This window comes from Carassius gibelio, chromosome B20, assembly GCF_023724105.1.
Source record: "Carassius gibelio isolate Cgi1373 ecotype wild population from Czech Republic chromosome B20, carGib1.2-hapl.c, whole genome shotgun sequence".
Classification (NCBI taxonomy): domain Eukaryota; kingdom Metazoa; phylum Chordata; class Actinopteri; order Cypriniformes; family Cyprinidae; genus Carassius; species Carassius gibelio.
The window spans coordinates 14,878,357-14,892,784 of record NC_068415.1 but is presented as its reverse complement, the minus strand read 5'-3'; the positions used below and the strand labels follow the sequence as shown (position 1 = coordinate 14,892,784).

The 14,428-nt window shown below is 39.5% G+C and overlaps 1 protein-coding gene across 1 annotated transcript; it reads right to left on the bottom strand.

The window, feature by feature from the left end:
* Nucleotides 1-864: 864 nt before the first annotated feature.
* rasl11b (RAS-like, family 11, member B) lies at nt 865-3,476 on the bottom strand. Its single transcript, XM_052585564.1, has 4 exons — nt 3,177-3,476; nt 2,969-3,025; nt 2,792-2,868; nt 865-1,655 (listed from the first exon to the last, which is right to left on the bottom strand). The coding sequence occupies exons 1-4, from the start codon at nt 3,286-3,288 to the stop codon at nt 1,167-1,169; spliced, it is 735 nt and encodes a 244-aa protein (XP_052441524.1). The 5' UTR covers nt 3,289-3,476; the 3' UTR covers nt 865-1,166.
* Between the last annotated feature and the right edge of the window lie 10,952 nt (nt 3,477-14,428).

Genomic DNA, 14,428 nt, shown 5'->3' with positions numbered 1-14,428 from the left:
CTTATGCTCGAGTATGGATTTATTTGATCCAAAAATGTCACACAATCCTTTTAATTGGATATGCTAATTTGCTGCTTAGCAAACATTCTTAGCAATGTTGAAAACTATAGTGTTGCTTAATATTTTTAAGAAGAGCGTTTTAAAAATAGAAATCTGTTTAGACATTATAGATGTCTTTACTGTAACTTTTGATCATTTAAATGTATTTTGCTGAGAAAATAATTGGTTTATTTTTAATAAGGTAATGTATATACTGTAAAAATGGTGGTTAAATTTTAAACAATATCATACATCTCATCTCTCAAGGCTTCATTAAACCAAATTCAACTAAATTAACCTTTACATATACAGGTTGGTTTAAACAGAATGAATGAGTGTGCTTATACATTCAGACACAACGTTTTTTTTGTAAAAACAACTTTATTTCCAATCACAATCAAATACCATAAATAAATAACTCTGAGCTTCAGCCCTTTGGCTTTTTTAAAGTGCATTTACACAAGAAAAATCTCTTCTACTCCACTATAGAAAAGTGGCACAAAGCACAGTTACACAAAACCAGGAGAAACATTCTGGCCTTGTACACAAGAGTAGGACTGTAAAAGAGACACACACTCTCTCTCTCTCTTTATACGCTTAGCTTGAGTGCCTTGTCCTTTAACAATGCCTGCTTTCAGACCATAAAAGCCTTGACCACAAGAAGGAACAAAAAACGCACTCTTCCCATGCTTTTCAGAAAAGCAATTCTTAAAATAGTCTGTTTTGCACCCTCTGTTGCCAGGAGAATGTGTCTTACAATTTCACAGGTAAGGCAGTGCTCATAATATTGTGTGTTTCATTCAGTCTTTCTTTTTGCACTGTCCCTCTGTAAGGAACTAGGACCACATCTCCCAGAATGCTGCTGTGTGCAAGTGACAGCAACACACGTCCACCAGCTCTGGTGAAAATGTAAGACTTCGCCGGACTCTGCTTGTTTGTCTGTTTTTCAGTGACCATGACACAATCAGAGGTCTAGTTTCAGGGGCCTCTGTTTGGAACCGGTCTGCTGATCATCAACAGATCTCAGGAACTTCCAAGGAGCGAGACCTATACACTCAGAGAGATCTTCTCCTCTCTCTTAATCCTGCACTTTTGTTCTGCTTCTCCTGCTGGTATTCGAACCCTCTTCACACTGAAGTGACAGTCCGGACCTTGGCGGACAGCACCTGCTTGAAGCGCCTCTTCAGATCCTGCATGTTGGGGGATTTGGGCCGGGGGATGAGGGGAGATCTTTTCTTCTCTGTTCCAGATGAAGCTGCATTGACGGGGGTCTGAGGCTGCTGCTTGGCCAGATCTACACACAGTCTGTGGAAGGCACCGTGGACCTGGCTGTAGTCCTCGCTGGCGGACACCTCGTAGAAGGAGCAGCCCAGCGATGAAGCCAACAGGGGACCTTCTTGAGCATCGACATGCCTTACGTGAAGGAGATCGGCTTTATTGGCCACCAGGATGATTGGCAAGGACCTATCCGTAAGGGTACGGGTAACAAGTTGGTGTAGCTGGCCAATGAGATCAAAGCTTCGACAGTCGGTAACAGAAAAGACCATAACTACGGCGTCTGCCCACTGAATGGAGCGAGATACTTGGTCAGTGCAGCTCAATCCATTAGCATTCATCTGAAGAAAAAAAATACAGACATTTTTCAGTTATGCAACACGTTTGGTTACTCTAGCACATTTTCTTATATTATTGAATAGTGTGAGCTTTGTGGGTAATAAAGCATACAGCAAAGCTGACTAAGAAGCTGGAAAAGTATAATTTGCTATTGGCTGCGATTGTTGTTTCACAAAAACGGGAGATTTAGCCGGCTAGCCGGCTAGAGTCTTTCACCCTAGTCCGAAAAGAAAAAAAGGTATTCTGTGGTTTTGGACGACCGCCAGCTTTGAGAAATGAGCCTTGAATGCCAAACTTGGCACTAAAATATCTGACTAAAGACATCTTGAAAGAAGTGGCCTGTAATTGAATTAAAACCCATTCTCTAATTTTGAAAGCAGGGGGATAATTTAGATGGGCTGGTCTACTGTAACTGTTCCGAACTGCTTATTCATATCCCTAAACCATCTGAGCACTGCTGAAGCAGCAAAACCTCCCAACCGCTGCTACAAATATCCCACAGCGCTGCAGTGAATCATTCTTTGGAGTCGGATCTTTTTCACAAAACCGACCTTCAAGATTCGTTCGAAATTGAATCATACCATACGAACCAGTTGATTTTGTATATTAACATTTTTTATGAAAAATAAAAAAAAATCGAATTTTAACTTTGTTGATTTAGCTTTTAAATGATTTGTTTTTATGAGCTGAATCAAATTGGGACCTGATAAACGACTTTAGGGGGAATATAACACTAAATGGTATCTTTTTGTAAACGCCTTGGAGTTTGAAAGCCGCGAAGCCGTATATAACCGTTGAATAATTGTAACCTGTTCTATGAACCGAACTGTTCGAAAGAACCGATACGCTTAAATACTTCGGTCTTTCCTCAAGCTGCAATATATGAACGCGCTGCCCCCATATATGAGTGCAACAGCAGGCTTCCCGCTGGCCAATTAACCCCAAGTGCTAAACACAAACCCGGAGAAACACAGAAGAAGATCTAAAAGACAAAGGCGAAGGTATGTGCTCTTTCTACACTTCTCACCCGTGAAGAAGCAGCGTGGGAAAGATGCTCTGTATGTACCGGTAACAAATGTGACGGGCTACAATCGCATAAAGAACAACTGTGTTTCTGTGTCGCGCATAAGTTACTTACTTCAACTCCTGGTGTGTCTTGAACTTGAATGGCCACTTGTTCTCCGTCTATCTGCACTTCTCTGTTGTACAGATTGCCTGTAATGCAACAATGCAGACTTTAAAAAAACTGACAACATCACTAATGAGTTTAAACGAAAATCAGTCGTCTTGGAAAGATTGGGGGGGGGGGTCTTACCGACGTTTCTCTCGTAGTCACCAATAAACCGCTTAGTGAGGAAACGAACCACCAACGCTGTACAGGAATAAACAAGAAATGGGCATGAATATATAAATATAATTGTATCACAACACTCATATCTACAAGAAATTGGTTTCTGTGATATTATATTATTAGGTGTAATATGATAAGCTTTAAAACGAAATAAACTTATCCACAAACGTACCGGTTTTGCCCACTCCACTGCCGCCGATGACTGCGATCTTAATGACCCGCTTGGACGGGCATTCGGCGCTCGGGTACTCCGCAATGGTAGACATGTTCTGGATCAGACGCATTTTGGCTAAAGAAAGACGCTATCCAAAGCCTAAAACGGAAAATTAGGACAAAATATCCACAGACGCCGTAAAAGTAAGTGAAAGACAGAAGTCAGCCAACGACATAAACGCAGATGTTGTCTTTCAATGATAAGGTCGGATATTATCCTAACTCCTTCTCCTAGTTATAAACACCAAGGATGTACTTGGTTTACTGAGCAGCACAAACGGGAGCTCGGGTATATTTATATAGCCACAGAAGCGCTCGGCTCTGATTGGCTCCTGCAGACAACGGTCTCATTCCCTCGCCCCGCCCACCGGTTCACGTGTATGCGCGAGCTGTTTATAACCGAATAAAAGGAAGCGAAAGACAGCTAGGTTCACCCGAGTAAAATGACTGTGGCTTCGGGAAAACCTTCCCTTGCAGTCGCTGAGAAGGAAAATAAGACCCTGTTTTAGTCGATTATGCTGTAGAAATTATTTAAAGTGGAGGAGCCCCACAGAAGTGGAGCGGGGTTTAGTGCTGTGATTGCTGATATATCGGTCAGTTGTAAATGAGTGACTTCAAACGCGCGTGATGAGAATGTTATCTATTCTAAATGATCTCTAAGCGCTTAATGTGTCACCTTTTTTAGCCTGGGCAATGAGAAAAAGGCATTGATCAGAATCCCCACAGAGTCGCCTCAGGACCTGTAAATAAATAAATAAATTACTCTCTCTCTCTCTCTCTCTCTCTCTGATTCAGTTTTTTTTCCAGGATGAAGTATATTTGGTAAATGCATATATGTTATATTAAATGCACACAAAAAAGAAATTAAAATTTCAAGTGGTTTATTGCAGTGATTAGGTTTATATACAATATTGTCAAAACACAGTAAGCAGTGACAGGAAAACATTAATAAAATAAATACAAAATAAATAAGAAGTTTCTGCAAAGGTAATAAAATATATATTACTATAAAATTAAACATTCATCAGGACATTAGTCAGCATTGAATATGCAGTCACTGGTTTCAGTATACAACTCGGATATGATTTATGCATAATGTATAAATGTTTTTCTACAGACAGTGAGTTTGTAATATTGTGTGAACATTTTTCTATTTGCATTCACTCATGAAATTATCCAGTTGTCATTTGCATATTTTATTTCTCATATCGCATAAGAATTGACATGCATAGTAATGTAATATTTAATGTATTTTGCCTGTTCTGTTATGCTTTCATTCTTATTTTATCTTTTGTATTTTCCTAAATCTGCAAAACAGCATATTTCTATGATGAATCAGAGCTTATTGTGCTTGCTTGCTGTATGTAGGCCAGTATGTAAGCAGTACAATTCAAAATGTTTGACATATTCAACCAGTGTTTATACGGTTGTGAGACTCCGTGTACCGCCAATGGATCTGTGATTGCTTAGTCAAGGGAGTGTTTTCTGTCCTCACCCAGTACCTCAGCCAGAGAACAGACATCTACCTCTCACACTTGTTTAATGGTCCTGTAAGAGAATAAGCACTTCTGAGCCTGGGGTTCCCTCGGGAATCTCAAACTGATTTTTGGAGTAGTGTTTTTTTTTTTTATGAGTACAGTATGGTCTGTAGTTAACACTACTTTAAGAGACTTTCACGTTTTGTTCTAGAAAATAAATCACACACAGTCATTCCTCAAATGTCACTTTAGTAACATAAGGACTACAAATACCACAAAACGGTATTTTAAATCCACATTCGAAATTCCTGAAGGAACCTAGGTAGATTTTTCCCTTCCAGATTTGCCTACGATTGACGTCAGGTCTGAACAGCTCTTTAGTGTTCAGCTGATGGCAAACATTGAAGGAATACTTCACATTAAAAAGCCATATGACTTGCTTGAACAGATATTTTAAAGGATGTTTCAACTATTTTTATATACACAATACAAGTCAAAACAGCCCTGGACTGACTTTCTTTGCATGGACAAAAAGCAACAATACATTTTTTTAAATACAGAAATATTTTTTTTTCCTCCTCTGTGTGTGTGTTCCACAGAGTAGTTCCTTTAGTTTAGATGTGGAAACTTTATACATTGCTTGTTATATAGCATGTTTTAAAGTGATTAAGCATCACAGTAAGATGTTATGCTTTGGTGTCTTCAGCATGTTCTGACTTGTAGTCCCTCAATAGTAGTCGGGGGGTAGGGGCGGATGCTTACTGACATCTCAGAGATCCCACTGACTCTGCCCCCTACACCAGAATGCTGAAACCAATCTAAGTATACTGTACTCAGAGCATGTGTTTGTGTGTATTTAATGTGTGCTGTGCATATTAAAGGTTCATATCAGATTGTAATTAACACATTGCGTAAGTGTTTTTCTCTCTGAAGTCTTCTTCATGTTTGATCTTACAGTGTTCATGTTTAGTGTCATTGTGCTGTAGTGTTTGGAGGGTTTCATCTAATCAGGTTTAGAAGATCAAAGTCTAACCTGGTTTCTGAACATGCATTCATCTGCGTCCTATAATTAATATTTTCATCTCTCACCTACTAAAGCTCCTTGACTGTTTTTGTGTGTAAATTGTTAAAAGAGAAAGGCTAATTTAAAGGAACAGTTTGTCTAAAAAAAAAGAAAATTCTGTAATTTACTCAACCCTCATTTGTTTCCTGTGTTGTTACTGTTTTCAGTAAAACACATTTTCAGTAAATTGAAATAAACCTGAAATAGATTTAACAAAACACTAACTTTTGAGTTGATAAAATTACTAAAACTTCTACTAAGAACTGAAAATATTAAAAAAGCAACTTCAATATAACACTAATAGTATAAACATAATGCTAAAATAGCACTGTCTCAAGTCACTTTCTTCTGAAGAATGTATGAGGAAACTCTTTGAAGAATGCTAATGCTGCTCCTGCCCGCTTATAATGAAAACTAGATTGTATCAAGCTCCAAAAATAGGGTAAAACCGCCGTAAAATTTCAATTAAAATTAAATTTATGCATTTAGCAGACGCTTTTATCCAAAGCGACTTACAGTGCATTCAGGCTATCAGTTTTTACCTATCATGTGTTCCCGGGGAATCGAACCTCCAACCTTGCCATTGACAACGCAATGTTCTACCATTTGAGCTACAGGAACACAAAACATCATAAAGTATTACTAATCATTTACTTTTTTCACAAGTCATATAAAGCCATACAAGAGCTTAGAGTGAGGAATTCAAGTTGTTTTTCACCAAGCTTATTTTGAAAATAATGCTTGACAGTTGTGGTCCCCATTCACTTTCACTGTGTGAAAAGAACAACATGAACATCCACTATAAATAACTCAATATGTGTTGCACGAAAGAAAGTCATATGGGTTCTGAAGGACATGAGGGCAAGGAAATGAAGACAGAATTAACATCTTCTAAGGCTTGTTTTGTTTCTGATAACGTACTCGAAACCCTCCATCAGTCTTTTGTCCACGCTCATGCGTTAGTCTCTGCAGGTATGCTGGCGGTGGGCCCTGCGTGATTATGAGCTGGTATGAATATATGATAAGAGGAATGATGACAGGAGGCCTTTGCTGAAATATGAAACTGATGGTGCTGATTTGTCTACGTTTGACAGGTCCTTACAAGCTATGGGCCGTTAACACTCACATGCACAAAAACCTTTCACAGCTCTCTTCACCACATCAGAGCCCCCAAATGAGTCTAAGCTGTCTGGGGTCTGTTTAATGGACATGAAAGGAAACTATTACAATCTTGTAAATGTATTCATTTTGGTCATATAATGACTAAATTAGTATTGTTCTTTGCCAAAAATGAATTGAACATTTCTGTCATAATTTGATATAATTACATTTTGGCCTATAGGTGTCAGCATAATAGCCAGGTACTGAGATAAAAAGAAGAAAGACGACGACGGATGGTATTTGAAGCTGGATCAATATGAGCAAATGGTTTTATTGAAGGTATGCATGAGAACTTGTATAGTATATTGAGGAAACTGTTTTTATTTTTTTATTTTTATTTTTTTTAAGAAATCTCTTATGCTCACCATGATTACTTCTTTGACCAAAAACACAATATTTCACAAACTGTTTTACTATTAAATTTTTTTTTAAAAATTATCTTTGAAAATATTTCACAATGTAACTTACACATTGACTGTAAAAACTTAATTTTCAGCATCATTACTCCAGTCTTCTTCAGAGTCACATGATCCTTCAGAAATAATTCTAATAGGCTGATTTGCTGCACAATAAACATTTCTTATTATTATCAATGCTGAAACAGTTGTGCTGCTTAATATTTTTGTGGAAACCATTACATATTTATTTAGGTTCCTTTGACGAATAGAAAGTTTAAAACAGCATTTATTCGAAATCGAGATCTTAAAGTGTCTTTTGTGTCTCTTTTGTAAGTTTTATGCTTAAAACAAGACAATTTGCTGATGGTCTGTGACATCATATGATACACTTTTCCTTATCACTGAATTGAATCAATTTGACCACTTTTAGATCATGTTTTTTAAAAAAAAAACTGTATTTAGTGTTTAAATGTTCATGTTTTTATTTTTCTCCCAGACATGTTAATTTTAACAGATTTACAGTAGCTTCTTCTCACGTCTGTGGAAAAGTTCCCACTCTCGTAGTACTGTGTACTTAGTGTCTTGCCTATAATGCTAATGCTAGCACCAGTTCTCCACTTACTGTAAATGCTAATAAGTCTGTGTTAACTGTTAGTATGTTGTCTGATAACAAAAGACCCAGGTGCTGCACAACAGGAAGCGTCAATACACTCATCAGAGGTGAGGAGAGAGTGTGATGTTAAGTTATTTAACATGTTGTTGAAGACACGTCCAATCTAACTGTCACCTAGTTAGTGTAGTGTGAGGTGGGCATGAACGTGTGTGGCCATGTGTATTTGCTCTGAGGGATTATGATCTTTAATATGCATTTTTCAGTATCTGTGCGTATTTGTAAGACAAATTATTACAATTTAAAATAGCTGTTTTCAGTTTGGATGTTTTTTGAATGCATTATAATTTAAAAAGATCAAAAGAACAGCCTTTATTTGACAATGAAATCTTTTGTAACATTATAAATGGGTTTACTGTCAGTTTTGATCAATTTAATGTGTCATTGATGAATAAAAATATTACTTCTAATAAATATTAATTATTAATTATTAATTAAAATGTCTTGCTGACCCAAAACATTGGAATACTAGTGTATGTAATCAAGAAATGTTCTACCACTGAATGTTATGTAAACTGACTATGGTTTCTAGAACTATCTTTTTAAATATATTGATAGGAATTATTTAATCTTAAAAATGCAGCTGTGTTGCTGGTTATTTAATACCAGATGTCTTCTTTGTGTGTGCTGCTGAAGTCAGACATAAAACTGTCAAGGCTGATTCACTGTTTTGTACTTTTATTCTCTTCCTGGAAGAACTCTGCAGACGTTTTCTCTCTTGTCATTCTGATGGAACAGATGGATATAGAGAAAAGGTAGCAGACACTTGACATGAAGAATCCACATCAGAAGAGCCCTGGCTGACAGGAGATGAGCAGGGAGGTGTCACTCACACAGGGGTAACAACAGAGCTGGTAAGAGGCCGGGTCAGTAGTGTGGTAATACAGCCTCCCCATAGGGGGACAATCAGTGAGGCAAGGGAAGGGTTGAAGGGACAGGTATTAGGGCCATTTACACGATAACATTTTCTAGAAACTTTTTATGCGTTTTGCCTGTTTGATTATATGACAATGCCGTTTTGGGGACCGAAAACATATATTTTTAAATGGGTTTCAAAGTGAATGATACAAAGATAGAGAGTTTTAGCAGTACTGCTAAATGTAGGTTAAGTGTTTGAAGTGTTGAAAGTATTTGTCGTTCCTCTTCAGAAAGTAAATGGACTGATTTAGGTGGATTATGGTCTAATGCTGGTGATGTGTGCACACTCTCCCTCACATTACCACAATTACCTACACTTCATGTGTGCCTGCTTTTAATAGATAAATCAACATGTATGCCACTGTCTGATTCAAGTGCTAATGCATTAAGCGAAGTAAAGCCATCTCTACTGTAAAAGTGGCGCATGTCTAAAGCGACATACAGTATACCATGAAAACATCTGAAATAATAAAAGATGTAAAAATTTGTTTTTCAAAAAGAAACTAATACATGTATTGAACAAAGACAAAATCAATTCATTAAATAGTGGTAGTAAATACATTTATAATGTTTTTTTTGTTAAATGTTCTTTTGAACTTTTGGTGTGCTCAAGTCATGTTGGAATGATCATATTGACTGACTGAGTTTGGGGCATGGTAATAAATAAATAAAACTACCTTTTAGTATTTCCCAGAAGCAGCAGGAAAATGATAAAATACACAGACAGACCATCAAATACACACCTAATGAGCTCACTTTGCTCTTCATTATGTTGCATTAGCACTAAAAGTCTGCCGAGAAGTGAAAACGAGAAAGAAAGATATACAAAAATGGTTCAGCGAGTTCATTCATTCAAACCAAATCACTTAAACACATCCAAATGATGATTTCCTGTAAATAAGGTCTTTCTAGGAGGCAGTGAATGCAGCATATGCTACTATGGCTAACTTCGGTTTCCAGCAGAGGTCTGTCAATAGCACATGCTCACAGGAGCTCCAAACTCTTCATTGTGATCCACAGAGAGGGCTCCTCTCCGTCTGATAGCCTAACCTCTCTGAGGGGGTCCAATCTGTTCACAATAGATACTATCAAGTTTTGAGTAATAGACCATAAGTACATTTAGCGACATTGGTTAATTTTAACCTGCTTGTTTAAAGCAAGCTGTCTGAGAGTAGCCACAAACATTTAACATTTTTTAAAAGAATAAATATGTTATTATATTCTAATAGAATTTATACGGTTTATTTCAGCTAACTGTGTTTTAGTCATTGTTATTTTATCTCAAAACAGCCAAACAGGGGTTTTTTTTATATGATACCAATGGTTTTTCACAAGTTAGCATATCAGTACATTCACAATTAGTTTTAAGCAAATCAGAGCTACGCATAGAGCTGCAGGTGCTGTTGTTTTTGTTCTTGATAAGGGATCACTGTCAGAACAAAGATTTTGTCATGCTACTGAGCTACTTTTCCCACAAAACTTCCTATGTGAATGCTAAGATCCATTGATAACTCATTGATATTCTTCAGCGCTGTTTATCTCACTCACAGGACCGTTAGCATCTCAACAGCTATTGGAAATTCTTTCGCCTGCTTCTTTCCCCCCACCTCTGTTCTGACAAAGGATGAGAGATTGTTTTTTCTCATTGAGATGTAAACACTCAAACATGTTCACTCTATTTGCATTTGTCTGCATGTCAGCACACTGCAGCGGGCTGAGGATTTGAGGAGAGTAAAGTGGGCTGGGTGGGGGTGCTCATGTTGGTGGTTGAATCACAATGGGCCACAAAACACACACACACACACAGAGTGAGGAATGTGCCCCGAGCTTGTACAGTATTGTGTCCTGGGAGCTCAGCGGGGCAGTACTGCACTCACATACCTGAACAGATCTCAAGCGTAAGATGGATTGGGCTAATAGCGCTAACCGTCTTATAGCATCTGTCCCACCGTAGCAGAAGGTGTGGCACACTTCATGAGATAGTGTTAAGATGTTTACATATTTGTTTGTACTTCCTTATGTGTTTGCGAGAGGCCATTTAAACAAGTCTCTCATAACTGACTTACTTTTCCTGATGTTGTTTTAAACTTTCTTTCATGAAATGCTATAAGAAATTGTGTTGGTTGTGAATGTGCTGGTTGCTCTTTTTCATGCGTTTATAATGAATGGGGACTGGAGTTTTCAAGCTGTGTGTGTGTAAAGAAAGTATTAATAAAGTGTATCTGTTTACATTTACAGAATTTGACGTTTCATTCTGCTTTCTAAAAACTGTTCAAAAAGCGTAACAATAATCAGAATTACTTTATCAGAATCAGAATCAGAATCAGAAAGAGCTTTATTGCCAAGTATGTTTGTGCATACAAGGAATTTGTTTTAGTGACATAAGCTTCCAGTACACAGAGACACCAACACACAGACAAAAAAAAAAAAAAAAAAAAAAAAAAGAAAGAAAGGTAGTCAAATAAATAAGTGTATAAACAATTGTGCTATAAATGATAATGGAATAGGATTGAAAAAGATGCAGGGATGTACTAGGATGGAGGGGTAACAAATAAATATAAGGATGTTGCACTTTTGTTTGCATAAGCATAAGTGGGGAACATTTAACTGTTCATGAGGTAGATTGCCTGGGGGAAGAAACTGTTTTTGTGCCTTGCTGTTCTGGTATTTGCGGCTCTGAGACGCCGGCCAGATGGCAAAAGTTCAAAAATGGGGTGACTTGGATGTGAGGGGTCCAGAGTGATTTTATGAGCCCTTTTCCTCACTCTGGATGTATACAGTTCTTGAAGGGTGGGCAAGGGAGCACCAATAATCCTTTCAGCAGTCCGAACAGTTCTCTGTAGTCTTCTGATGTCCGATTTTGTTGCTGAGCCAAACCAGACAGTTATAGAAGTACACAGTACAGACTCAATGACGGCTGAGTAGAACTGTTTCAGCAGCTCCTGTGGCAAGTTAAACTTCCTCAGCTGGCGAAGGAAATACAACCTTTGTTGGGCCTTTTTTACAATGGAGTCAATGTGATTGTCCCACTTCAGGTCCTGAGAGATGGTGGTTCCCAGGAATCTGAATGACTCCACTGCAGTCACAGGGCTGTTCATGATGGTGAGTGGGGAAAGTGCAGGTGGGTTTCTCCTGAAGTCCACGATCATCTCCACTGTTTTGAGGGTGTTCAGCTCCAGGTTGTTAAGACTGCACCAGACAGCCAGCTGCTCAACCTCTTGTCTGTAAGCAGACTCATCACCGTCCTGAATGAGGCCGATGACTGTAGTGTCATCTGCAAACTTCAGGAGCTTGACAGAGGGGTCTTTAGAGGTGCAGTCGTTGGTGTAAAGAGAGAAGAGCAGAGGGGAGAGAACACATCCCTGAGGGGCACCAGTGTTGGTGGAGCAGCTGTTTGATGTGAATTTCCCCAGTCTCACTAACTGTTGCCTATCTGTCAGAAAGCTGGTGATCCACTGACAGATAGAGCTAGGAACAGAGAGCTGGGTCAGTTTGGTCTGGAGGGCTGTTGGGATGATGGTGTTGAAAGCCGAACTAAAGTCCACAAACAGGATCCTCACATAAGTCCCTGTTTTGTCCAGATGTTGCAGGATGAAGTGCAATCCTATGTTGATTGCATCATCCACGGACCTGTTTGCTCGGTAAGCAAACTGCAGGGGGTCCAGTAAGGGTCCAGTGATGTCCTTCAGATAACCCAGAACCAGTTTTTCAAACGACTTCATGACGACAGACGTTAGAGCCACAGGTCTGTAGTCGTTAAGTCCTGTTATCTTGGGTTTCTTTGGGATGGGGATGATGGTGGAGCGTTTGAAGCAGGAAGGTACTTCACACAACTCCAGGGATCTGTTGAAGATCTGTGAAAAGATGGGGGCCAGCTGGTCAGCACAGATTTTCAGACAGGCTGGTGTAACACCATCTGGGCCTGGTGCTTGTCTTCTTTTGTTCTTCTTGAAGACCTGGCGCACATCATCTTCACAGATTTGAAGAGCAGTAGGTGTAGAACGGGGGATTGCAGGAGGTGTTAATGGTTGTGCAGGGAGATGGTCAGAATGGGTGTTGGGGGTTTCAAATCTGCAATAAAACTCATTCAGGTCGTTAGCAAGCCGTTGATTAGCCTCAGTGCAAGGGGATGGTGTCTTGTAGTTTGTGATGGCCCTCAGTCCTCTCCAAACTGAAGTTGAGTCGTTGGAAGAAAACTGGTCTTCCAACTTTTTAGCGTAGTTCTTTTTAGCCGCTCTGATCTCTTTGTTCAGTGTGTTCCTGGCCTGATTGTACAAGACCCTGTCCCCATTTCTGTAGGCATCCTCTTTGGCCTGACGAAGATGTCTGAGTTTTACTGTAAACCATGGCTTATCGTTGTTGAATGTTAAATAAGTCTTGGTAGGAATGCAAACATCCTCACAGAAACTAATATAGGATGTTACAGTCTCTGTGAGTTCGTCCAGATCGGTGGTAGCAGCTTCAAAAACACTCCAATCAGTGAGGTCAAAACAAGATTGTAAATCCTGCTCCGTTTCGCTGGTCCATCTCTTCACAGTCCTTACTACAGGTTTAGCAGATTTAAGTTTCTGTTTGTAGGATGGTATAAGATGAACCAGACAGTGATCAGAATTTCCCAAAGCTGCTCGTGGAACAGAGTGATATGCATCCTTTATTGTAGTGTAGCAGTGATCCAATATATTACTGTCTCTGGTGGGACATGTAACATGCTGTCTGTATTTTGGCAGTTCACGGGAGAGATTGGCTTTATTAAAGTCCCCCAGAATGATTAAAACAGAGTCCGGGTGTTGTTGTTCTGTTTCTGTGATCTGATCAGCAAGTTTCTGTAAAGCTGAGCTCACGTTCGCTTGCGGATGGATGTAAACACTAACCAGAATGAACGAGTGAAACTCCCGCGGGGAATAGAACGGCTTGCAGTTGACAAACTGCATTTCTAGATCAGGACAGCACATCTTCTTTAACACAGTTACATCTCTACACCACCGCTCATTGATGTAAAAGCATGTCCCGCCGCCGCGCGATTTCCCCGTGGATTCTGATTCGCGATCCGCTCTGAACAGCTGAAAGCCCGGCAGATAGAGCGCGCTGTCCGGTATGGTGTCATTCAGCCAGGTTTCCGTGAAACACAGAGCAGCAGAGTGAGAGAAATCCTTATTTGTCCGAGAGAGCAGAAGGAGTTCGTCTGTTTTGTTGAGTAGAGAGCGGAGATTTGCCAGATGGATGCTAGGCAACGGCGTTCGAAATCCGCGCTTCCTGAGTCTGACGAGCGCTCCCGCTCGCTTCCCCCGTCTGCGCGTCCTGAAGCGTTTGATCAGCGCCGCCGCTCCTCCGATAACAACGTTCAGTAAAACGTCTGAATAATTTAAATCTGGTAAAAGATCTTGTGGTGTGTTCTGCCGAATGTTCAGCAGTTCATCCCTGGTGAAACTGATAGTGTTTGTTAAACAAAAAACAGGAAAAACGAACAAAAACAGTACAAACACTGGAGAGCCAAGCACTGAAGCAGCCATGCGCGGCGCCATG